Source organism: Sphaerodactylus townsendi, linkage group LG04 (assembly GCF_021028975.2).
Source record: "Sphaerodactylus townsendi isolate TG3544 linkage group LG04, MPM_Stown_v2.3, whole genome shotgun sequence".
NCBI lineage: Eukaryota > Metazoa > Chordata > Lepidosauria > Squamata > Sphaerodactylidae > Sphaerodactylus > Sphaerodactylus townsendi.
The window spans coordinates 144,831,640-144,856,830 of NC_059428.1; the positions used below are offsets into that span (position 1 = coordinate 144,831,640).

At 51.3% G+C, this 25,191-nt stretch overlaps 1 protein-coding gene across 1 annotated transcript in view; it reads left to right on the forward strand.

Moving 5' to 3' along the window:
• The first annotated feature begins 7,396 nt into the window (after positions 1-7,396).
• LOC125431898 (cytoplasmic phosphatidylinositol transfer protein 1-like) overlaps positions 7,397-25,191 on the forward strand; it is a 35,121-nt gene continuing 17,326 nt past the window's right edge. The window contains 2 exon segments of the mRNA XM_048495090.1: positions 7,397-7,565; positions 21,795-21,943. Coding sequence (XP_048351047.1) covers positions 7,518-7,565; positions 21,795-21,943 — 197 coding nt within the window. The 5' untranslated portion in view covers positions 7,397-7,517.

Consider the following 25,191-nt stretch of genomic DNA (forward strand, 5'->3'; position numbering starts at 1 on the left):
TTTTGCTTCTAATGTTGGTTTTCTTGGCTGGGTTGCTACGGACTTGAACCGCGAAGTTGAAACAGCGTCTGAGTTTAATTCTTCTAGCAAGAGCTCTGCTAGAAAACAAGTGAAGGCATCCAAGAGAAGGAGGAGGAGGAAAAAACTGGAAGATTATTTTTCAGGCGCCTCTCTTCACATCCAAAGCAGATCTACTTAGTATCCTTCTTAGCTCTAGTTCTATGTCCCTCTTTGGGGGGAGGATTGACTGATTCATTGTGCTCAGCCAGTTCATCCTCAAGGCATCACCCATGCTGATCAGATCGTCTTTTGAAACAGATCTCCTGGGGGGGTGGGGTCTGTTCTGGTGCGATCCTGATCTCTTGTTCATGATCTCAGATCTCTCCTTTGCGCAGCTAGTATACATTTCTTTTTTTAATCTCTCTATCTTCCTCGTGCATCTGAAGATGAGACCTCTAGTACGCAAAAGATGACCTGCCCCTCACCAGCGGCAGGTCTAGGGAAAATGTAGCCCGGTGCAACATCTGAGCCCCTGTATGGGCGGCTGCCCTCCCCCACCACAACCTTGCCAGAGAGAAATCTCTCTGTTTTGAGTGTCTTTGTCAGAGTATGGACCCAGAGGGGAAGGAGGAGGGGTGTGGGGGCAATTTTCCACCCCCATGTGACTAAATGGCCGCAGCAGCGCAGCCCAGGGACATTTGATCCCATATGTCCCCCTGGGCGATACGCCCCTGCCCCTCACCCATGCCTGAGATTTATCCTGCCCTGGCTCTGTTCAGCCACCACAAAGTCTATTTTCTCTTTTGTGAGAAAGCCAGCGACCGGGCTAAGAGTCCTGAAATGCACGCCGCTGCCCCACCCCTACATTTTATTTAAACCCCACCTTTCCCCACTGACACGGGCCCAACGCTGCTCACATTGTGCTCCTCTGTTCCGTTCTATGCACAACAACGACCCTACAAGGAAGACTAGGCCGAGGGCACATGGGCTCACTCGAGGTCTCTCAGCCAGCTCCCATGAGAAAAGTAGGAATTAAACCCTGGGTCTGCCAGATCCCTAGTCCAAGACTCTGGCTGCTATCAATATTGGCAGTGTTAATCGGAAGGAAGCCAGATTGGCCAGGTTGCTACGGAATATCGGGGTTCTGAGTTGGGGAGGGAGAAACCCCAAATATGACTTCCCAGTCAAAAGGATCCGTTTCATCCTGGTCCCAGTTGGGGCTGGCTGCATCTACCAGTCCTCTGCTGCTGGACAGCTTCGCTTTTGCTTTTGAAGCTTCTGTTTCCCCAAGAGGCCAGGTGCGGCTTTACCTGTTGAATTGACGTTGCACCCAATGGGCCATGCATGCAGAAAAGCTTTGCTCCTAGAGACTTGCGGGGGGGGGGGGTTCATCCCCTCCCTCCCCTGTAGCTACACGGCAGGGCGAGGCTTTACCTGTTGAATTTTCTTATTTTTTGCGCGGAGCGTGAGACAGCTTGGCCAACGGCGCCCTCCTCTCGTGCCCTCCCTCCCTTGCCAGGGGGTCGCCCCCTCCCTCTGTCCCGCCAAAGGGGTTGCATAGGACGATCTGTGCCCCTATTCCACCCCAGGCCAGGAAGGGGGCGGCTCAGGCTGGCGGCGGGCGGTGCGCCGGCGGCTTCTCTCCCCTAGGGGTCGTCCGCAGCCAGCCGGAGCCGAAGCGGACCGGAGCCACTCCGGAGCCGCGCCTCGATCCGTCCGTCCTGCAAACGGGTGGGGGAGACCGGCTGTGCTGCCCCAGCAGGCGTGTGGAGCGCAGGCAGCCACCTCGGAGACCCGCGGCAGGGTGAGCCGGGAAGGGGATCGGGGTGGGGTGGGGAGAGGCAGGGCGGGGTGGGGCCGGACGAACCCGGGGGGTGGGAACGGAGAAGGAGATCGGCTGGGGGGAGGAGAGAAGACCCCCCCCCCAGCACTGGCAATGGGAACCCCCTTCGGACCCAGAGGGGGGAGGCAGGGAGGGGAGCATTTGGGGATCGGGGTCCCCAGAAGGGCTAACCTCAAGGGTCCCCCCCATGGAGACAGATCCTGGTTAGAGAGGAAACGGGAGAAGTGTGTGTGTGTGTGTGTGTGTGTGTGTGGTAAGTCTGATTAATCCTGGAGGGAGCCTCGGGGTCCCCCCTCCCCATAGCCAGAAGGTTCCTTGGCAAGCGGGAAGAGTGGTTAGAGAGGCGATGGAGAATTGTGGGGAGGTGGCCAATCTGGGAGCGAGCCACGAGGGTCTCCCCCCCCTCCCCATGGCCAGAGGTTCCTTGGCAAGCTTGAAGAGTGGTTAGAGAGGCGATGGCGAATTGGGGGGAAGGGGGCTCATGGGGGGTGGGAGATCCTTTATCCCCTCGGGGCGGAAAAGTACCGAGGCGGAGGATGGAGGCGCGCCTCCGCCCTGGGAAGCTCCTCCCCAGCTCTGCCCAGCCAGGTAGCCCCGGGGCGGGGAGCGGGGCACGTGTGGATCCGGATCCCAGGCGTGCTGGTTCCCATCTTGCCGTTTTATGCACGCGACAACAACCCTGCGAGGTGGGCTAGGCTGTTAAGAGGAGGAATGGGCCATGGTGAGTGTCAAAGTGGGAGGGAGGGTGTCTCCATTTCTCAGTTCCTGGTGGAACCCTGTTTATTTACACTGTTCGCAACTCGGCTTCCACACAATAAAGACGTCAAAGCAACTTGCCTCGTTCTCCTTGCCTTCTTTTTCTCCTCACGACACCCCTGTAAGGTAGGCGAGGCTGAGCGTCTGTGACTGGCCAAAGGTCGCTCGGTGAGTTTGCAGGGCTAGAAGCTCCGTGGAAGGGAGTCAGGGATTCGAATCCAGGCCTCCCAGATGCTAGTCCGACACTCTTAAGCGCAGCACCACACTGGTTCTCTCAACCCTAGCTGCTGTTTGGCATCAACCCATTGAAACTGGGATGGGGGGAGGTAATCTATTTCATTTACGGGGGCGGGGAGGGCCACACTCTGCCTGAATACAAAAGATCGCTCCCCCACCCACCTCTCTGAGAGTTGATTTTCCTCTTCTGTGCCAGGCTTGACTCGGGCCTGAACCCCACTGCACTGGGTGGGGCCACCCGGTAAGCAAAAACACAAAGGAGCAGGAAGCCGGGGAATTAGCAAGCCAGGGCAGGATCGCTGGCTCAGCCTTCTTTCCCACAGACTCCTGCCGTGGAGGGCCACAGCGGTGAAGTGTGCGTCAAAAATGAGTCCCCACCAACAACAACAAAAAGCCAGGGTTTGGACGTGTGGCTTAGTTGAGTCTGCGCAGAGTGCCCTCCCCTCCCCTGGAAAGGGCTTCCCGCCTTATTGAGAAACAGGTCGGCGAGGTTTTGGCATGTTTATAAGAAAACTCCTGTTTGGGGTTAACCAGCATTCCTCGGCTTCACCCTACAGGTAGAGAGGAGGAGGTCTCTTTTAGGAGAATATTTGGAGTGGAGGAATAGCAGGCGAGGAAAGGGTTAATCATTTCTGCAGTCCCCCGCCCCCGCTTTCCTCCACTTCCCCTCCAGGAGAAGTTTTGCTTTCAAACAACAAACTCTTACCTTAGTTTGCCCTTAAAGTGCACTTAGTGTCACAGGAGCCGTTACCAACCTCATTATATCTGGGATCAGGAGTCCGTTTCCTGGCACTGCCTCTTTAAGAATGAGGGGCAAATAAGAGCCTGTGTCATTTGAGGGACAGCTCCGTTTTTTTGGGTGTTAAAATTTCCTTTGCGTTTTAAGAACCTCTTGCCAGTCCTGGTTTTCGAAAGACCAGAGACGATTTCTTCTGAGCGTGTGCAGAGTTTTTCTTGGTCTTATTGCTAAACGTCCCGTCGATCCTAGCTCTGCTGACTCTTTGGAACAACCATTTGGGAAGCCGCGTCCTAATTGTTCCTTCCGGCGGCTCCAAAGACGAGATCAGCTGGCCTCTTTTAATACCATCTCTTTTACAGGATGCTGTTTAAATCTGCAGCTTTTCCAGTCCCAAAAATTGAGAGGGCATCACATGTTCATTAGGCCAAGGCTGGTGGGGAAAGGAATCAAAATAATGGTAGTGTGGCGTTGTGGTTAAGAGCAGGTGGACACTAATCTGGGGAACCGGGTTTGATTCCCCGCTCCTCCACGTGAGCGGCGGACTCTTATCTGGTGAACTGGATTTGTTTCCCCTCTCCTACATTCCAGCTGGGTGACCCTGGGCCAGTCACGGTTCTCTCTGAACTCTCTCAGCCCCACCTGCCTCACAAGGTGTTTGTTGTGGGCAGAGGAAGGGGAAGGAATTTGTAAGCCCCTTTGAGCCTCCTTACAGGAGAGAAAGGCGGAATATAAATCCAAACTCTTCTTCTTTGTGATTGAAAAAGAGAACCTCCCTCCATAAAGCTTCTTTACCTGGTGCCTGCTTTGCCTCACCCGTGGCAAGCCAGCCAGCTAGAAGACGCTTGGGTCTTTTTTTGGGTTTGGACAGATTTCCAATTTTCAGTGGCAAAGAGTTCTATGATTCTAGAGCAGCCATGGACAACATCCTGTCGACGATTGTATTAAGCAGGAATTTGCACACACAATGTCAGATGGATAGACTCCAGCTAGAGCTCTCCAATTTTTGCAATCCATCTTATTTTCACAACAGCCCTGCAGGGTAAGACCCTTCTCCCTCTTACCATACGAAGCGTTGATATTCCCAAGGGCATCCCAAGCAAACTAGTAAGCTCCTACTAGTTGGTTCACACGTGTCTGTTCATTACTTGTGTGAATGAGCAAACCTACAGGTTGCTCCTTTCCCCCCTTAAATGCACTGCTTTTCCAGTGGAGTCGATTCACATTGCCGATCCTTGTGTGTGGAAGACAATCAGGGAACCCGTGTTATTGCTAGCTGCTGGATCCCGCTGGGTTTTTCTTTCTTCCACTGCTTCGCTCCCGGGAGAAACATTGTCATGGAAAAACTGGACACCCTTGTCTCTTTGCTGGTGTGGTTTTTATCAGAGGAGTGTTTTTCATTTCCGCAACCTCTCTCTGCATATATTTTGAAATTGGGAAATAGTTTCCGAGCTCAAAACTATGCTGTAGGAAGATGTCAGATTGGCATTCATCCATGGCTAAATAATACTAATGGGGGAAACTCCCAGCAGGAGAGCAGATTCCTTTTCATTAGGCCTCGTCCGATTGATACCGAGTCGGGAATTAACTTTTGAAGGTTCTGGCACCGAACTAGGCATTTGGTGCAAGAAACCGGGAGAAAGATGCTTCTGGACAGAACCCCCAAACCTGCAGTTTGTAGCTTTATTCAAACGGAGACCCAGAATTGCCGAGTCTCCTTACAGACGGTGCCGCGTTGGGATATAAATTCTGTTTAATAAAGCAACCGTTCCGACTCGTTCAAAACGATTGTTTAAACATTAACAGGCTGGCGGTCTGTCCAACGCACGTAGATTCATAACAGTGAGTGAATCCTTGCGGCGTGATGTTTTACATCTCTGGCACTGAGCGCACAGCAGAACTTCAGGGTGCGCCCTAGGATGCTCACAGCCGCGTTTGAGGGGAGAAACGCAGGATACAAGAGAAAAGCAAGCATGTACATGCGTCGTGGCAGCGACTTCTGCTTGTATGTCCCACATCCCTGTGTCGTTTCCGCTTCCTGAAACGGGTCTTGGGTTTCTGGCCACTTTGGCTGCGAAATGGTAAACCAGATCTCTGTTTGTCTTCGGCTTAGCTCTGCTAGCTGACCCTGAACCATTAAGGACAGATTTATTATCAGAACCGGGCACTGACATGGATTGATGGCATCTGTCTAAATAAACCGCCCTGCGCAGGGCAAAGATGCTGCTGCCTCGTTATGAGACGGCCACAGATTCACAACCAGAGATTCACCTTTCCTTGCCCTGGGTGAACGTTTATCATTGACCTGCTCTGTAAATACTCATGGGACCTCTCAAACTGGGCAGCCGTCAAGGGCTGTAAGCCGGCTTGGGGAAAGTTACATCTGGAGCAGCTTTGTGCTTTGGGTGGAAAAAATAAATGTGCAAGGGTCTTAGGAAAATAGAACTGTTATTTCCTTTTGGGATTGGATTTCTATTGGTGCCCCGCTTGAGGGATCCTTTTGTAGGCAAAGGGCCTCGTTTGGCCTTATTTCAACAGCCTGGAGCTCCCAGCTGTTCTTTTGTGCAGATCTCTTCCTAGCTGTGAAATGTGCCAGGGAGAGCGTTGGTCCAGCTGTAGCCTTGTGACCTAGCCTACCCTGCAGGGCTCTTATAAAAAATGGTTTGAGCAAAGTAGAAATGTGTTCTGTGCTTTCGGTGTCCGCAGACTAGGCCAGTGGTGGCAAACCTTTGGCACTCCAGATGTTATGGACTACAATTCCCATCAGCCCCGGCCAGCATGGCCAATTGGCCATGCTGGCAGGGGCTGATGAGAATTGTAGTCCATAACATCTGGAGTGCCAAAGGTTCGCCACCACGGGACTAGGCAGAATTGGCAGTACAGAGCATCTTGTGACGTCCCGGTCCCTTTGAGGACTCGCTGCGCACTTCCTTACTTTGTTCGTTTGTATCCCATCTTTCTCCCTAACAGAGTCCCAAAACTTCCATCGATCTCCTCTCCTCCATTTTATCCTCACAACGCTCCTGTGAGGTAGATTAGGTTGAGTGTGTGTGACTGGGCCTAATCACTCAGCAAAATTCAGTGGCCCGAGTGGGAGATTCAAACCCGGGACTCTTTGATGCTAGTCTGACACTTTAATCACTACAACCCACAGGGTCTCTGTTTGGGACCTTATTTGAGTGGCAGAAGAAGGCACTCTGCACATGATCAGAGAAACACCCATTTGGGTTATTCATTCTCAAGTGATCCGAAACTAGGCATTGAAAATGGATTTGGGGGCATGAATGGTAGTTAGAACATGCCTACCTGGGCAGGTGTCATAAGATGTGGTGTTGGCTCTGTGGGTATGAAATCCTTGCTTCTGGGCTCTGTCTTAATCCTCACCCCCCCCCCTCCAGAAAGCTCAACCTGGGTGGTTGGCCTGAATCAATCTTGCTCCAGAATCAAATCGATCTCTGTGTTTGAGATGTTTGCTGCAGAAAGGATGAGAGAAGGAAGAGAAACGCACGAGGAATCATCCTCATCTTCCTCCTGGAGAGAAGCTTTCTGGCCAGTCTCCTTCCTCGGGTCCAGCTCCTTGGATGGGCACCTGGAGAGACCGGTGACCTCACAGCTGCTGCCGTGACAACCACTTATGAAGTCACTAGCCAAGTGTGTGCTTGTAGCTGAGGAGGCAGAGACAGAGTCTTGGATCGGAGCAAAGCCGGGAACAATTGCTGTCTTCCGACCGTCTTCTTGCCAAATGTGTCCCTGGAGTTGCCTGTTGCTCCAACCTAACCGCTGTCCCCGACCCCTCCTTGGGGCATTTTGTCTCCCTCGCAGGATGTGTCTTTCCCCCAAGAGCTCCCGGGGGTCATTCGGTCGGTGAAGAGCCAGCGTTCCCTACCAGAAACCATCCATCCTTTTGCCAGACAGACGACCTGGATTTAAGTGGACGCCGAGGCCATGCTGGTCAAAGAGTACAGGATCTGTATGCCACTCACCACCGAAGAGGTAAAATGCCTTCTGGTTATGGGGAGGGCCGGGCTCTGGTTGGGTTGTGGGTGCAGCTCGTTGCGCGGAGGATCTATGAAATCTTGTTTCTCATAGCGTCCATCCTGTTTGTCAGTCTGCCGGCCACCCTTCTCTGGTTGCGGGCAGATCTAAAACAGAAGGTTTCTAACCAGCATCACTTCAAGCTCAGCCTCAGAGAACGAGACACTCATATGCATATTCAAGGGCAGTAGTTTTATTCAGTGTCAGGAGGGTAGCTTGTGTGGTCCTGCAGTAGAAGAGCTAGATTTGAGCCCAGCACCTTAGATACTGGTGAGCTTTGCGGAGTAAACACTCAAGAGTCGATGCTCTCAAAAACCTACTCTCCAAAAATCTCTTAAGGTCTCAAGGTGCTACTGAATTCGAATCTAGGACTTCTAAGGTTATTTCCTCTTTGTTGGGGCCTTTGTCCCATCTTAAGACCAGTGTTACCAATGAAATGGTGTCCGTACAGACTCCATTTCCTACTGAGCTGGACTGCCGGTCCACTTCTGGGTTCCATACTGTCTTCTCTGACTATCCATAACCCTCCAAGGTCTCCAGCAAAGATAATTCCCGGCGCTGTTGGCTGAGCTTCTGCTTAACCACAGATGCAATACATGGGGCCTGCAGCGCTGAATAGTGGCTCCTTCCCACTATTACTCCTAACTACATTTTTGTGGATTCTTTGCCACAGGGACGGCAAACCGCACGGCCCTTTCTCGCAAACGGAAGCAGAATTGGTCTCTTAGTTTTGTAGCTAGGGCGAACCGAGCCTGAAATTGACTTATTTGAGAAGACGTCCAAACACCACTTCTTGCTTTGCATAGAGAAAGGGGGAGAAGATCTGTTAATATTTGAGAACTCTGCACATGGTCCTGAGCCCTAGGCTAAGGGAGATAACCTGGCCTTTGCCTTTGGCAGAAAACCCGGAACCACAAATAGAGGTTTCTAGATTACAGAGGAGCCCTTGCCCGTTAGCAGAGTGATATGGTAGATTTCTGGCACTGTTTGAAGAAGGTCATGTGGTACGGTCCTTGCTGGCGTATATCACATCCACGTCTGGTAGCTGAAAAGCTTCCTCTGCAAATAGAAAGCTAGTATCAGGGGATTTTAGTACCCTTGTGTTTCACTTTCCAAATGCAGGAAGATTGTAATCTTGGAGGGGGGCGGGGAGGCATGTCTTGCGCCTTCCTTGAGCATTGGGACGGCCCCACAGCTCAACGGGATTTGGATTCCTAACAGGTAGCCCCTTCAATTATGCTCTGTAATACAGCCAGAGCTCAGTGCGAAGGGAGAACAAAGTGATCAGCAAACATGGAATTCACACTGTGCCACAGGTGTGTTGGCTCCCTACCTCTGCTTTAATTATCCAGGTGGACAATGGCTGCTTTATTTTCTCGCAGGGATTCCTGCTGCTCGTGGCTGCACGGCTGGCGGACCCAGACTGATGCTGCGAGGCTGAAACAGCCACCGCTTTGGTGTGTGCATGCACAATGCTGGACTGTCCCCCCCCACCCCCCGCTTCCAGCACAGTTTTCACGAGGCGTAACGCCAGCCGTGCCGTTTCGGTCCTGTTTTAGCCTCACAGGCTGGACTTCTCAGCATGAGTCAGGGGAGAGGCTTTCTCCTTATCGTGATGGCCGGAGGGCTGGTTGTTGGAGACACAGCAGTGCCATGGTTACCCTGACAAATCCCGTCGCGCTAAGTGGATTTAAGTTGCCGGCTGGCGGGGCTTAGATTTCCTTTGGATGGTTTTGTGGGAAAGCCACTTCTATCAACCCACATGTACGTCCACGAGTGATGCAGCCGGGCATTTCTCTGGCTTCTGAGGCTGGTCCGCATCGGGCGTACCTTGATGAGGACTAGCCACTTGCTTTTTAAAATAAACCAAAGTTTTCTGGGATGGCTAGGATCCTCATTCGTTACAGAAGAAGAAGAAGAAGATTTATATCCCCCCTTTCTCTCCTGTAGGAGACTCAAAGGGGCTAACTCCTTTCCCTTCCCCCCTCACAACAAACACCCTGTGAGGTAGGTGGGGCTACCTAAGATACCTAACTTCCTTCTCCATTAGGATATCAGCAATGCGCATGGCTGTTATCCTAACCGAGAAGGAAGTTAGGTATCTTTAGCTGTAAAGTACTGACTCTGTTCCTCCGGGCGAATGCAGTGACAGTGGTATTTTTAGTAAATCAATAAATGCTTCCCAGTGAACCACCATGGTGTGAAACTCTCTGCCTTCCCTCTCTGCATATATTCATTCTGCAAATCTCAAGAGATTTTTCTTATTCACCCTGTGCTGTGCGGCTCCATAGCTGGGGAGGTTCAACTTAAATCCAGGATTTCCAGAGACAAGTTCCAGCTTCCTCTCTAGGACTGTGTGGATTTCCATTTGTGTAGATTGTAGTTGTGTAGATTATTGCACATTTTGCAGTGGAGACGCAACTCTTCGATGCAAAACCGGGGCGTTGGAGGGAGAGCAAACCTTTGCATTTTGTTCCCTGTTGACGGAATGCAAACGATTTTTGCAAATTTTGCTTGTGGTCGATCTGATGACATCTCTGCCTTAGGTCAGCTCAAGGAGTGGCTCGAACGAAAAAGTACAAGCATTTTCCTCATCAGGAAACATTCACAAGTTCGGGGCTTTTCAGTTCAGTTCAGTCGCTAAGAAAGGTGAATGAAAGAGGTTTATAAAATTATGCGAGGTGTGAAAAAGGGGACTAAAAAGAACTTTTTTCTCTTTCATCTGCAATTCCAGAACTCAGGGTCATCTTGTAGACTTAGAACAGAGGGCAGAAAATCCTTCTTTTGCACAGAACATAACTGACCTCTGAAACTCACTGCCTCAAGATGAAGACAGGACTGCCGGCTTAGATGATTTTGAGAGATGAATAGGAAGATTCTTGGAGGATAGATCTATCTTTGGGTAATATGGAACCTCCATGTTCAAGGACAGCGTATGTTTGCATATCGGTTATTGGGGGAAATACTAAAGGGTTTTGATTCCGCTCCCTTCTTGCAGGTCTTCACGGGGGGTTTGGTTGGTCATGATGCCAGACTAATGGACCTCCTACAGAGGTTTAGTTTCAAGCCCCGTGGCTCTCCCTTCACCATTTTCCCCTCACCACAGCCCTATGAGGTGGTTGAGCCTGAGAGAGACACAGAACCCAAACCTAACAAAGCTTTGCGGCAGTCCAGGGGATTCGAACCCCAATCCTGGTTTGCGTTCCTAGCGTACTCGCAGTTGTGGGTGACGATGTGTGCGACCATTTGGGCCAAGGGCAAGAGGCAGAGAAGTCCCCGAAAGGGATGTGAGCAAACCGGGTTCCTGTTTTGGGCTCCCCCCCCCCCAATCTGTGGGTCAGCTTGACGCCAGCACTCCCGGGCTTTGCTGCTCTTAGAGCTTCCTGCCTCCTCACGTGAAAGGCTGCAGTTGCCGTGGTAGCGTGCGTCATGGAAACTTCCTCCCAGGCAGGTCTGCAGAGAAACGGAAACCAAAGGTATGCAGTGGCAGCTTGGAGGGAGAGCTGGGCAGTGCCGGGAGTGCAAGCGATGGCAGCAAAGGGGGAGGGAAGGACTCGGAGGGCAGCAGGAAGTGATCCCTGCCCCCCTTACAGAGCAGCTTTGGTCAGGTGGAGGGCAGTCCCTTCGCAGGCTGTGCCCAGAGGTGTGTGTTTTAGCCCCAAGGGCAGTGATGGCGAACCTATGGCACGGGTGCCAGAGGTGGCACTCAGAGCCCTCTCTGTGGGCACGCAGAAACAGAGTTCATAATGTTGGGGGGGAATCGCCCCCCCCCCCATCTAGGGTGGCCTGGGCCGCTGGGCTTGATTATTAGCATTAAACCTAAGACCTAGTTTTGGGGAAGCAGCATAGGTAACCCTGTTAAGCGCTGTTAAACCCCACTGATTTTCATGCAAAGAACTAAAATGCGATCCTTTACCTGGGAGTAAGCTCAGTTGCTGGCAATGGGGCTTGCTTCTGAGCAAACCCTCCTAGGGTCGTGATTCACCCGTTGGAAGAGTTGCACAGTTGCTTCAAAGCAAAGCCAACAACTACCACCAAGCTTACTCCTGAGTAACACACGCCTCAGAGCCAACCATTTTTCCAAAACTAAAACCTCAGTATTCAGGTTAAATTGCCGTGTTGGCACTTTGCGATAAATAAGTGGGTTTTGGGTTGCAGTTTGGGCACTCGGTCTCAAAAAGGTTCACCATCACTGCCCAAGGGGATCACAGAGTTACTCACACAAGCAGTGCCGTTATCCTAAACTTGGACTCAGTGCTGAGTAAGAGACCCCACGGCCAGTGGTTCATTTATGGTGGAATTGCAGAGGATGGTGGTCCTTGGGACATCTGCCCGGAGCTTGTAAAATCCCCTGAATGAGTCGATGCCGCTTCTGTACAGTGCTTAGTGTACGTGTCTTTGTTAAAGTTTCTAGTCCTCATTGGCCTCCTTATTGCCTCTGATGCTTTGATTCACAAAAGCTGTAGGACTCAAATCTAGTTGTTCAGCGTAGAGTTGTGGTTGAGAGCAGGTGGATTCTAATCTGGAGAACCAGGTTTGATTTCCCACTCCTCTACCTGAGTGGCAGAGGCTTATCTGGTGAACCAGATGTTTTTCCACACTCTTACATCCCTGGCTGGTGACCTTGGGCTAGTCACAGTTCTTTGGGACTCTCTCGGCCCCACCTACCTCACAAGGTGTCTGTTGTGGGGAGAGGAAGGGAAAGGAGCTTGTAAGCCACCTTGAGTCTCCTTATGGGAGAGAAAGGTGGGGTACAAATTCAAACTTCTTCTTGACTTCAGTTCCAGTTCCTCTGCCCCTCTTGCCAAACGTCGTCTCACTCTGACTGTTGTGCTTGGTACAGCGAAGGCCTCTCTGGAAATTAAACGCACTCCCATCTGCCCCTCAACTTTCCTACAAGGGTAAGAGATCTGGGCTCAGTCCCTGAACCCCCTGACCATTCCATAGAAGAGTGCCAACTAAATGGAGCCTCCAGGTTCCATGACAGTCTACCCCTCTATAGTAGTTGCAGGGCAGGGGGGAAGAGGTGAGAGTGGGGAGCCAATGCAGCATCGACCTAAAGTTCATCTGCTGCCAATTTTCTCTGTGGAGGCCAGCAAACTCATTTTGGCACCGTGGAATTTAAAAACTAGATCAGGACGTGGCATCTGAGCAGTTTTGTGGCGACATAGAGGCAGAGAGAAATAGGCGCCAGGGAACTCTTCTTGTTCCTCAATGTCAAATGACTCATTTTGAGGTGGGGGGGGCGAGGGAAGAACAGGGATGTTCATTCTGGAGAATTTTGTATCTTCCTGCGGAATAGAGCAGGGTGTGAGATTTTAATTGGAGGTGCCTCTCAAGTGTTACTAGCAGTAGTAGGCTGGGTGGCACAAACTGGCACTGCCCGAAATGCTTTGGCACTCGAGATAACGGGACCAAAAGGACCACGCAGGGATCTGATTCTTGGTGGCGGCAGTTGGATTGAGAACAAGCAGGAGAGTCAACTTGCTGATGACGCCTTGCGAATGTATTCATAAATTCCTTCTCAGCATCCCCAGAAAAATGGTTTGCTGTTTGCTTAAGTTTGCAACAGAAAACAAACTTGGCCTTGTTTTCAGAATGGACTTTTTTTTTGCGTAGCTTTAAAACCCGCTTCTTAACATTCTGTTGCCCTTTTGCTCTGACCAAGAGGCAGAGCGTGCGACCGACTGGCCAGCGCCCATGAAGAGACGCAGTTGCAAAAATAGGCATGGCTCCCCCTTTTCAAACGTGCGCCAATAGTGCGGGTTTTCAGTGCGTTGCAAAGGAGCCTGTAACCGAAGGCAGCTCACAAGCCATTGAGCTGGGTGTGTGGGGAAGGAGAGCTTCCCAGCGGTTCTGCAGTTTGTTCATGCAAACACCCCTGGATCATTTCAACAATTCAACAAAGTACAGGTGATGTTTTTCCAGCAATTAGAACTGCGATGAGCCATCAGGAAAATAAGAAAATCATGATCGTGCAGAGTTGTTTTTGGAGTGGCGTGTTTCCCCTCCTCCGCCCTATTTATCGAGTGCAAAAGTCACGTTTTTTGTTCCCCGCAAGGTGTTTTGTCTGGAGCATCCTTTCCCAAATGCGAGCTGAAAAAGGACTCTTGAAAACTGTGCTAAACGTTGTCTTTTGCATCCTCGGGAAAACCAAGCGTTGAGGCCGTGACGGGGCCACGATCCATGCACACCCAAACCAGAGCTGCCTCAAATAGTTTCCGGTCTGGTTGTTGTGAGTTTTCCGGGCTGTGTGGCCGTGGTCTGGTAGATCTTGTTCCACGGCCACACAGCCCGGAAAACTCACAACAGCCAGTTGAATCCAGTTGTGAAAGCCTTCGACAATACTGTTTCCGGTTTGATTTTTCAGCTCAACAGGGCCAGTTTGGGTGCAGATATCTCCCAGAATACATTTTGCTTGCGTGAATGTCCCCGCTCCACCTTCCCTTAGCTCTTCAGTTCATGTTATCTCAACCTTCCAGAAAGGATTGAGTGCAGAGACATGTTTCCCTGTTTATCCTCACAACCGCCCTGGGAGGTAGGTTTAGACTGAGAGAAAGAGTGACTGGTCCAAATTCACCCTGTTGAGCCTTGTGGCAGAGGCCCCTTCCGCACTTGCAGCAGTGCGGAATAGCAAAAGCCACTTGCAAACAATTGTGGATTGAAAGTGCCTTATTCTGCATGTGCGGAAGGGGCCTGGGTGGGGACTTGAGCCCAGGTCTCTGCAGTCCTAGTTTGGTGCTGCAACCTCTACAGAACACAAGCGCACTCCGCCTTTTCAGTCAGATTTGATACTGTTGTGTTGTTTCAAAGCTGTTTTCCCAGCCCCATAAACTGGCGCCTGTTCCCCTTTTCCTAGGGAAGAGAACAGCAGTGGCGTAGTGGTTAAGAGCAGGTGCATTCTAATCTGGAGGAAGCAGGTTTGATTCCCTGCTCTGCCGCCTGAGCTGTGGAGGCTTATCTGGGGAATTCAGATTAGCCTGTGCACTCCAACACACGCCAGCTGGGTGACCTTGGGCTAGTCACAACTTTCTGGAGCTCTCTCAGCCCCACCTACCTCACAGGGTGTTTGTTGTGAGGGGGGAAGGGCAAGGAGTTTGTCAGCCCATTTGAGTCTCCTTACAGGAGAGAAAAGGGGGATATAAATCCAAAACTCTTCTTCTCCTTATGGCGTTGTGTAGCCAATCGGATTTGGTGTTTCTAGAGGGCAAGCATTTGAGAGTGGGCGCGGAAGAATGTTTTCAAGCACCAAAAAAAATCATTTTAAAATGGAGGTGGTATTTGACAATTTGAAAAAAAAAAAACCCACAATCGACTCCATAATACGTCTTAGCACATGGATTTGTCTGTGGGTGAGATGCGCCTGTTGCTTTGTGGTGCTCCTCATTTTCCCCCCCTGCTTCTGCAGATACCCGAATTCCTCCCACACCTGCCGAGCCGAGGATAAAAACCACCTGCTTGTTGTTCTGTAGACAGGGGGACAATATGGCTCGATTTCAAGTGGGGGGCGGGGGGGGAGCGTTATTCTTTCCTGCTTTTACCCATTCTTGTGCTATCTTTCGGGAGTCCATTCCAACACACATTATTGACACCCAGCTCCTGCTGAAAATGTGTCTTGTCAGTTCGAAGCTTCTCTGCACAGACGTGCAAGTTTCTTTCTGACAAAGGCCTCCCCGTGAGAAACTCAGGGGTGGCCGCTGTCCTTGCTTCTGAGCTGTGTTGCTGCCTCGGTTCGTGAATGGCGTTTGGCGACGTTTGAGAGGGCGAATCGTGAGGTCCTGTGTTCAAATTCTGCCTTTGCCTCAAAGTCTCCCAGGGCTGCTTTCAAGTGCTGCAGCATCCAGCCGGCATTCTCTTCCCTTGTCGTCCCAGACGTGCCAACTTGGGTGGAGTGCATGAGGTGAAGGCAGGTGCTCAGGGGCGTTTTGATTATTCTCTCAGGTGCTCCAAGCTTGCGCCTTGGCATTGCTCATAGATATGGGGGCCATACCTTGGCCCTTCAGCTCTGCCTGACAGCTGGGGACACCAGACGGTCCGTGAGCCCTCAGCCTGTGGCTGATTCATTCCCTCTTCACCACATGCCAAGCTAAAAGTAGCTCCTTTCAGTACAGTTGACATCTTTTCTTGCTGGGGCTGAGCAAACAGGCCTGGTTGTCTTATTTGGAATTTGCAGGGCCCTGACAGCTTTTTGGTAGTCAATATTTATACTACGGGTATGGTTCCCCTCAGCCAGTCAGTAAAGCAACCTCTTGTTGCTTCTGTTGCTGACGAAAAAATATTTACATATTTGGTTAAGGAGCCAGAACACACCCCGTTTGCTCTTGGGAAAATGCAAGTTCAAATTTATCAAGTTGTACCCTTGGCTTATTGCTGGGACAACTCTACTCTTCAGGGGTCTCTCCACTTGCCTAGGAAATGTCTGCTGTTTCCCCTCCCCCCAAATAAATCAGGTTTCCCTCATGAGCAAAAGACATTAAGTAGAGATGCCAACCTCCAGGTGGGTCCCGGAGAGCCCCTGAAATTACAGCTCTTCTCCATCCTAGAAGAAGAAGAGTTTGGATTTATACCCCACCTTTTTCTCCTGTAAGGAGACCCAAGGAGGCTTACAAGCTCCTTTCCCTTTCCCTTCCCCTCCCCACAACAGACAGACACCTTGTGAGGCAGGTGGGGCTGAGAGAGCTCTGAAGAACTGTGACTCGCCCAAGGTCACCTAGCAGGAAAGTAGGAGTGCGGAAACACACCCAGTTCATCAGATGAGCCTCTGCCACTCAAGTGGAGGAGTGGGGAATCAAACCCAGTTCTCCAGAGTAGAATATACCTGTTCTTAGCCACTATACCACGCTGATTTCTCTGGAGAACAGGGGTACTTTGGAGGGGGACTCTGTGGCACCGAATCCCTCTGACCTCCCTGTCCTCCCCAGGCTCAGTCCCGACATCTTCAAGAGTTTCCCAGCTTGGGTCTGGCAACCCTACTCCCCACCCCGCATCTGCAGATGGTGACTGGGGGACTTGGCAACCTTAGCACTGTGGTTTGGTGCATGTTCTGATTTGACTCAGCAGCTGATGGCCTGCGTGTTTCTTTTTCCTTCTGCTGCTTGTATTTTTAACTTTTGCATGCAGCCTGGAGAGAGGGTGCTCGTTCTGGGGAATTAAAAGTAAACACAACACGAGTGCCTTGGCAACTGGGCACCCAAGGTCATCTCTCACTGTCCGCTGGGCTTGTCTGGGCTTCCCTCGCCTGCTCCGGCCTTGACCTTTCTTTGGGATGGAGTCTCCCATGCGTGTGAGAGGCCTTTCGCTGCGCACAGCACATTCCGAGCCAGGGGACCTTGCCTGTTGCTGATGGGATGGTCTGGCAGCCAGCCTGCTGCAGGGACAGCCGGGTCGGCCAGTGGACTCCGAGCCACATCTGTTGTCCGTGATTCACAGGAGATCTGTCTGTGTTCTCTATGTGACCTAGCACTTGTGGTCCAAATAAAGTCTCCTGCAGGCAGACACGCTCAGTGAGAAAGCATACCTGCGAAACCACAACGTGGAGAAACAGGAGCTGCTCCCCTTAGGAAATGGAGGTTTCGAGGTCCAGCAAGCATCCCTGGTGGTCTCTTCCAGCTCTATGATTCTATGATTCTGCCTTTGATTGTGTGTTCCTGCATGGCAGGGGGCTGGACTTGATGGCCCTGGTGGTCTCTTCCAACTCTATGATTCTGCCTTTGATTGTGTGTTCCTGCATGGCAAGGGGCTGGACTTGATGGCCCTGGTGGTCTCTTCCAACTCTACGATTCTGCCTTTGATTGTGTGTTCCTGCATGGCACTGGACTTGATGGCCCTGGTAGTCTCTTCCAACTCTATGATTCTGCCTTTGATTGTGTGTTCCTGCATGATAGCCCCTGGTGAGATTCTCTTCCAACTCTATGATTCTGCCTTTGATTGTGTGTTCCTGCATGGCAGGGGGCTGGACTTGATGGCCCTGGTGGTCTCTTCCAACTCTATGATTCTGCCTTTGATTGTGTGTTCCTGCATGGCAGGGGGCTGGACTTGATGGCCCTGATGGTCTCTTCCAACTCTATGATTCTGCCTTTGATTGTGTGTTCCTGCATGGCAGGGGGCTGGACTTGATGGCCCTGGTGGTCTCTTCCAACTCTATGATTCTGCCTTTGATTGTGTGTTCCTGCATGGCAGGGGGCTGGACTTGATGGCCCTGGTGGTCTCTTCCAACTCTATGATTCTGCCTTTGATTGTGTGTTCCTGCATGGCAGGGGGCTGGACTTGATGGCCCTGGTGGTCTCTTCCAACTCTATGATTCTGCCTTTGATTGTGTGTTCCTGCATGGCAGGGGGCTGGACTTGATGGCCCTGGTGGTCTCTTCCAACTCTATGATTCTGCCTTTGATTGTGTGTTCCTGCATGGCAGGAGGCTGGACTTGATGGCCCTGGTGGTCTCTTCCAACTCTATGATTCTGCCTTTGATTGTGTGTTCCTGCATGGCAGGGGGCTGGACTTGATGGCCCTGGTGGTCTCTTCCAACTCTATGATTCTGCAGCACGATTGTGTGTTCCTGCATAGCAGGAGAGGCTGGACTTGATGGGCCTGAGTGAGGGTCTCCCTTCCTCCAACTCTATGATTCTGCCTTTGATTGTGTGTTCCTGCATGGCAGGGGGCTGGACTTGATGGCCCTGATGGTCTCTTCCAACTCTATGATTCTGCCTTTGATTGTGTGTTCCTGCATGGCAGGGGGCTGGACTTGATGGCCCTGGTGGTCTCTTCCAACTCTATGATTCTGCCTTTGATTGTGTGTTCCTGCATGGCAGGGGGCTGGACTTGATGGCCCTGGTGGTCTCTTCCAACTCTATGATTCTGCCCAGTGGCGTTCCTACCTAGGGACATGGGGTACCCTTTGTCCCCGGGCGCCCCCCATTTGGTCACGTATTAGTATGGGCAACATTTCTCAGAAATTAGTTTGTATGTTTTTTTACATCTTTAAAGTGTTTTTCACGTTCCGGCCTTGCAGGGGGGGCGCATTTTTTTAAGAGCTAAGCGGCACCAAAATTTGAGGGGTACTCCACCAAGAGACTGTCCCTGATATTTTCCACTCCAAATTTGAGTGATGTTTGGTTCGAGGGAAACAAAGTTATGGGACCCCCAAAGGGGGGTGCCCCATCCCATTGTTTCTCGTGGGAGCCCCAACCTGAGATGGGGAAGCTACTCCATTTGAGGGACAATAACTTTGGTCCCTCCTCCTGAACCTAACTTCACCAAACTTGGGGTGGGTAATTGGCAGGAAATAGTTAACAGATGATACCCTGAAATTTTGGGGTCCCCTAACTGTAAAAATACACCACTTTATGTGGCACCCCAAGAAATTTGCCCAAGATTCTTTGTTTTGCAGTGACTTTGCTACATTGTAGTTACCAATGGGGAATTTCACAGGTGTGGGCAGGCTGCATTTTTTGAAGATGGGGGCGCCAGACTTTCAGGGTGGCTCCAGGAGGACGTCCCAAGCTAATTGCATCAAGGTTTGGAGACTTTTTTTGCTTATGGGGTTCAATTTTATGGGCCCCCAAAGGAAACTATTTTGTTTTCCGCGCCACTGCACACTTGAAAGCCACCAGCTGTGGCTGGGTTCTCCCCAGAACTTTCTCAACTCCCCCCCCCCACTCCAGAAGCAAAGCCTCACCAAGCTTGGATGCTATTACCTGTCAAGGTCTCTTGGAGCCACCTTTGAAAGTCTGGTGCCTCTATCTTCAAAAATGTGCAGCCAGCGCTTACATACTAACCTCAGAAATTCCCCAGAATTTGCCAGGGCTCTTCAATAGCAAGTCTCTGTGGTGGGAAAAATTGCTTTCCCCACCATAGACTTCAATGGGAGCCTATCTGTTATGCCCAGATGGCTCTGTGGTAGGGAGTTCAACAGGAGGCGCACTGTGGTACTTGGGATGTTGCTCTGAGTGGGGAGACATTTCCTGTAGGGCTGCTGGTGTGAGTCTCCCTAGAAAAAGGAACCAGCCAAATTTGCATAAAATGTGTGTGGAAGAGGGAAAAACAGGCTGTGGGCAATTCGAGTTGGAAGGTGAGACCTGATGCCCACAGCATTCGGCCATCAAGCAGGCAAACTTTAGCAAAGTTGGCTGGTTCCTTTCAGGAGATTCACACCAGCAGCCCTACAGAATAGAGTGCCCCCGCCTCAAATGAGAAAAAAAAAAACCACTACCACAGTGCCTCCTGTTGAAACCTCTACCACAGAGCCAGTTGGGCGTAACAGAAAGCCCCATTGGAAGTCCAAGCATATGGTGGGAGGAAAAATATTTTCCACCACAGAACTATACACATCATGCAGGCTTCGGAAAGCGATGGTAGAACTGAATTCTGGGGAATTTCTGGTATGTGTAAGCAGTGACCACATTTTGAAGACATTAAAGGGCATGAACTTTCAAGAGTGGCTCCCAAGAGGCCTTGCAGTAATAGCATCAAAGCAGTGAGCTTTGCTTTTGGGGGGTGGGTGGGAAGCTTGAGAGGGGAGTTCTGAGAAGAACTCCACCCAGCAGGCTTCCATGTGCAGGAAGCGGGGAAACAAAATAAGCCTTTGGGGGGCCCATAGGGTGGACAGGAAGTAAAGGTCTCTAAGCCTGGATAGTGCAATTAGCAGGATGCCCTCCTGGAGCCACCTTGGCGTCTGTGCCTCTATCTTCCAAAAAATGTGCAGCCTACGGGTTCAGTGAAATTCCTCATTAGCTGCAATGGAGAAAAGTGACTGCATAACAAGGAATCTTGGGCAGATTTTTTGCAGGGTGCCTGGAAGGGATGTATTTTTACAGCTAGTGACATGACCATAAATTTCAGGGTATCATCTGTTAACTATTCTTATGATGCCACTCCGGGTTTGGTGAAGTTATGTTCAGGAGGACCAAAGTTATTGTCCCTCAAATGGGTAGCCCCCATCTCAGGTTAGCTCCTGTTGGCTGAAAACAATGGGATGGGGGGCACCCCTTTGAAGTCCATAACTCTTTGCTTCCCCTGAGCACCAAACATCACTAAATTTGGGTGGTATCATCAGACAGTCTCTGGATGGTACCCTGAAATCATGGTCTGTAGCTTCATCACGCTCCTCCTGCAGGCGAAAAAAACTTTCCAAAATAACCCCAAATGCCCAAATTGGTCATGGTGGGGGAGGGTGGCCGCCCATATGCCAGGCGGGGGGGGGGAGGGGCGCCAAACTCAGGTTTTGTCCCCGGGCGCCAGTTTGCCTAGGTACGCCCCTGATTCTGCCTTTGATTGTGTGTTCCAGCATGGCAGGGGGCTGGACTTGATGGCCCTGGTAGTCTCTTCCAACTCTATGATTCTGCCTTTGATTGTGTGTGCCTGCATGGCAGGGGGCTGGACTTGATGGCCCTGGTGGGGGTCTCCTTCCCAACTCCTATGAGTGATTCTGCATACGATTGTGCTGGCTTTCCAGCACGGCAGGGGGCTGGACTTGATGGCCCTGGTGGGCCATCTCTATGATTCCATCCAGAGGCATCTCTTCCAACTCTATGATTCTATTCTATGATTCCATCCAGGGGCATGAATCTCATGGTAAAGCCATCCTCTGTTTAAACATGACAACGAGTGGTTGGTTTTTTTCTTAAATTCAACAACCCTCTTCCCTGTGCGTCCCACACAACTTTGTTGTAAGTTTTAAAGTGTCGAGGTTGATGTCACCCCTGAGAGGTGCCAACTTTTGCCAGCGTGGGCTGCTGCCAGCTGCTGCCTTTTCAATATGATGCTACCTCCACGTTGGGACCTCCAATGCGTGGCTACGGGTCTGAAACAAGGGTTTTTTAAAAATACATTTCTAGCCTTCCATGAAACAGAGTCCAAGTTTGCTTTTCTTGTCAGAGTAGGGTTTGGGAGAACCAGGTTCGTATTCCCTCTTGGCCACGAAGCTTTGTAGATGTCCTCAAGTGAATTAGTCCTTCTGTACCCTGCCTATCTCACAGGGTTTTTGTTGGGTAAAATGGAGGAAGCCGCCCTGAACTTCTTGATGGAGAGTAGGGGAAAAGAAACGAGAAAGAGAGAGAGAGAGAGAGAGAGACTTGGCCTTCAGGGAACATATTTAGCTGCAAGGAGAGGGCATACTGGTAGCAGCTCCTGGTCCGGGTTCTTAGGACCCCGCAAGCTACTCAACAGGGTGTTCTTTTGTGCTTTCTTGCAGTACCGAGTTGGCCAGCTCTACACCATCAGCAAACACAGCCACCAGGAGAGCGACAAAGGAGAAGGGGTGGAAGTGGTGAAGAACGAGCCCCACGAGGATCCCGTCCACGGCACCGGCCAATTCACGGAGAAGCGGGTGCACCTGTCCAGGTGAGCAGGGAATGCCAGAAGGAGTCAAGACCCACCTATAGCTGCAGTTGGGCTCCGTTACCTTGAGCAATGATTACATAGGACTCCCGTGCTCTATTTGACGCAACTGTCCTTCAGAGTGCTCCATTATCTTCCCCACCTGCAGGGTGGATAAGGGGGCTATCAAGCTGTGTGCAGAAAGTGCTAGGGTCTTCAAGGAATGGGACAATACAGGGTGGTTTGCCGTTGTCTGCCTGTAGCAACTCTGAGCTTCCTTGGTGGTCTTCCATCCAAGTACCAACTAGGGCCATCCCTGCTTAGCTCCTGAGGGATTACTAGATCAGGTTAGCCTGTGCAACCCTAGTAGTAGTAGTGGTGGTGGTGGTAGTAGTAGTAGTAGTAGTAGTAGTAGTAGTAGTAGTAGTAGTAGTAGAAGAAGAGGAAGAAGAAGGAGGAAGGGAGGGAGGGAGGGAGGGAGGGGAGGGAGGGGAGGGAGGGAGGGAGGGGAGGGAGGGAGGGGAGGGAGGGAGGGAGGAAGGAAGGAAGGAAGGAAGGAAGGAAGGAAGGAAGGAAGGAAGGAAGGAAGGAAGGAAGGAAGGAAGGAAGGAAGGAAGGAAGGAAGGAAGGAAGGAAGGAAGGAAGGAAGGAAGGAAGGAAGGAAGGAAGGAGGAGGAGGAGGAGTTTGGATTTGTATCCCCCCTGTTCAACAGTGGAATGTGCTGCCTTGGAGTGGGGTGGGGTCTCCTCTGGAGGTTTTTAAGCAAAGCCTGGATGAACATCTGTCAAAGGGAGTCAGCACTGATTGTGTGTTCACATAGCAGGCTAGGCTAGACAGTAGCCTCTGTATGGTCCCTTCCAACTCCGTTAGCTGGTTGTGCTCTTGAGATTCAACGCGTGAGCTTAAATCCCATATGGACTCCAGTAGCTCTCAGCTGGTTTTGTCTCAGCTTTCTAATTACCTTATCCACTGAATTCTGTTGTATGCTCAACTTTCACCCCTTTTGCTGAGGGAGGAGACAAAAAAGCTGAAAGCACGCCTCCGTGTGACCCTGGCTCACCGCCCTGCACCACCTACGAATTTGAGCTGTCTCTGCCTGACCCCAGCCCCTTTGTTGTGTAAAGCCCCTGCGACTCGCAGGCCTGGTGGACCATTTCCCAACCCAGGGATGTTATTGCATGCATGAGATTGTGTGTGTTGTGTGTGTGTGTGCACACAGTCACGTGTGAGAAATGGCATATCGCTTTTCGCTGACATCTCCTGCGGTGAAGGGATAGTAGCTCTTTTCAGAAACCTAGCTGCCCATTTTGCAGTGGGAGCCCGCGTGCATTAGAATCAGTTGTTCCAAGGGGTTTGCAAGGTGCCCACTTAGCCTGTGGGGTGATTTGGGGTGGGTGGGGTTGGAAGCTTACCTGTCTGCCCCTGTGCCCTCTCCCATTCACCCTCCACAGCCACAGAGCAACATATTGTGGGAAACTTGTAGATGTTGGCAAGGCCGCAGGGCTGAAATGGACAAGAATGAGCCAGTTAACATTCGACCTGCTTGTTTGCTCAACTTAAGAACATACGAACATAAGGAAGAGCCTGCTGGATCAGACCAGAATCCATCTAGTCCAGCACTCTGCTACTCATAGTGGGCAATTGCTTACCAGGTCCCACAGAGGAGCTCACAGGCAGGAGGTAGAAAGCAATGGCCTTCTTGCTGCTGCCAAGGCTGCCGGAGCACACCTGGTCTGCATGGCAAGATTTTGTTGCAATCCCGGATCAAGCGGATCAAGATTGGTAACTGCCATAGACCAACTTCTCCTCCATCAATCTGTCCAAGCCCCTTTGAAAGCTATCCAGGTTACTGGCCATCACCACCTCCTGTGGCAACTTCCGGTAATATCTCAGAGCAGCAAGGAAGCTTGTGTTTCATTGTGACTTAACTTGTTGCCCCTTCCAAAGATGATGCGGGACCCCCTGCAAAGAGGGTATAAAGCTGGGCGGACCAGCGACTGTCCTGCTTGGGCTGTTTTATAGATAGCTTGTATTAGCTGTCCGAATCGGCAGCTGCTACAGGGACTTGGAGGCATCTTGCCCTGTGGAAGGTTACCTTTGTGGCTTCCTACCTTAACCAGGCTCTGTGGCATAGCGAGGCGTGTCCCCTGCCGCTAGTAGTAGCTGTCAATCTGGCTCGGTCCTTTCTCTTTGCAAATGACTACCGATCCTTTTATCCCTTCCCTTCCCAGGTCACAATACATTATGGTGTAAATGGGCTTAGCCAGAATCCTGGCTCGGAAGGGCTGCTCGCTCCACGTCTCTGCATCCTCAGCCGAGCGTTTTCTGCGCCTTACTGTGCAGTGAAGAGCTATTTTTGTGCGAAAAATCTCTCGGGCCACGTAGTTCCTTTCGCTCTGCTTCCCCACTGGGGTGCCCGTGACCCCAAGCAGCACACCAGCCTCCGCTCTCATCACGCTAACAGCTTGGACCACCGGGCTTTGCCTCATCTCGGCACGGGGCCGAAGGCTGGCCCGAACCACCTTCTGGAGATGCTGCCTTAAAGAACGAGGCGAATATATTTTTAGGACGCGGCGCTTCTCCACGATTTTCCTCTCAGGGGGATGCTATTTATAGAGAACAAAATTGGATTGGGGGGAAGGAGGGGAAGCGCTGAGTTTCTCCCACCCCGCTGTCCTCCGTCGGTAGCTGTCAGGTTGGCACAAAACCCCGCTTGGGGCAGTGGCTTCTATCAGTTGGCCTGAAGGCCAGGGGGGAGCTTCTGACTGGATCGCTGTGCAGAAGCGGGCGGAATTCGCTCAAAGTAAGCAAAGTGACCAGACTCAATTCGTTCCCTGGCTACTGCTGAAAGCCACGTTTTCGGCTTTTGGTGCAAGCAGAAGGACCTGCCAGAGAATAGTGAGGGACACGAAGGAGGCTTCATGGTAGCTGGAGCCAGCATGATGCTTAGTGAAGTTAAGAACAGGTGCACTCTAATCTGGGGGGGAACTGGGTTTGATTCCCCGCTCTGCCACTTGAGCTGTGGAGGCTTACCTGGGGAACCAGATTAGCTTGTGTACTTCAACACATGTGACCTTGGGCCGTCCGTCAGACCTGCTGGAGTTTCCCCGGCCCTCCACCTGGTCTCTGCCAGGGTGCTTGTTGTGGGAGGGAAGGGAAAAGAGATTGTGAGCCCCTTTGAGTCTCCTTACAGAAGAGAAAGGGGGGATATAAATCCAAACTACTCCTCCTCCTCCTCCTCCTCCTCCTCCTCCTCCTCCTCCTCCTCCTC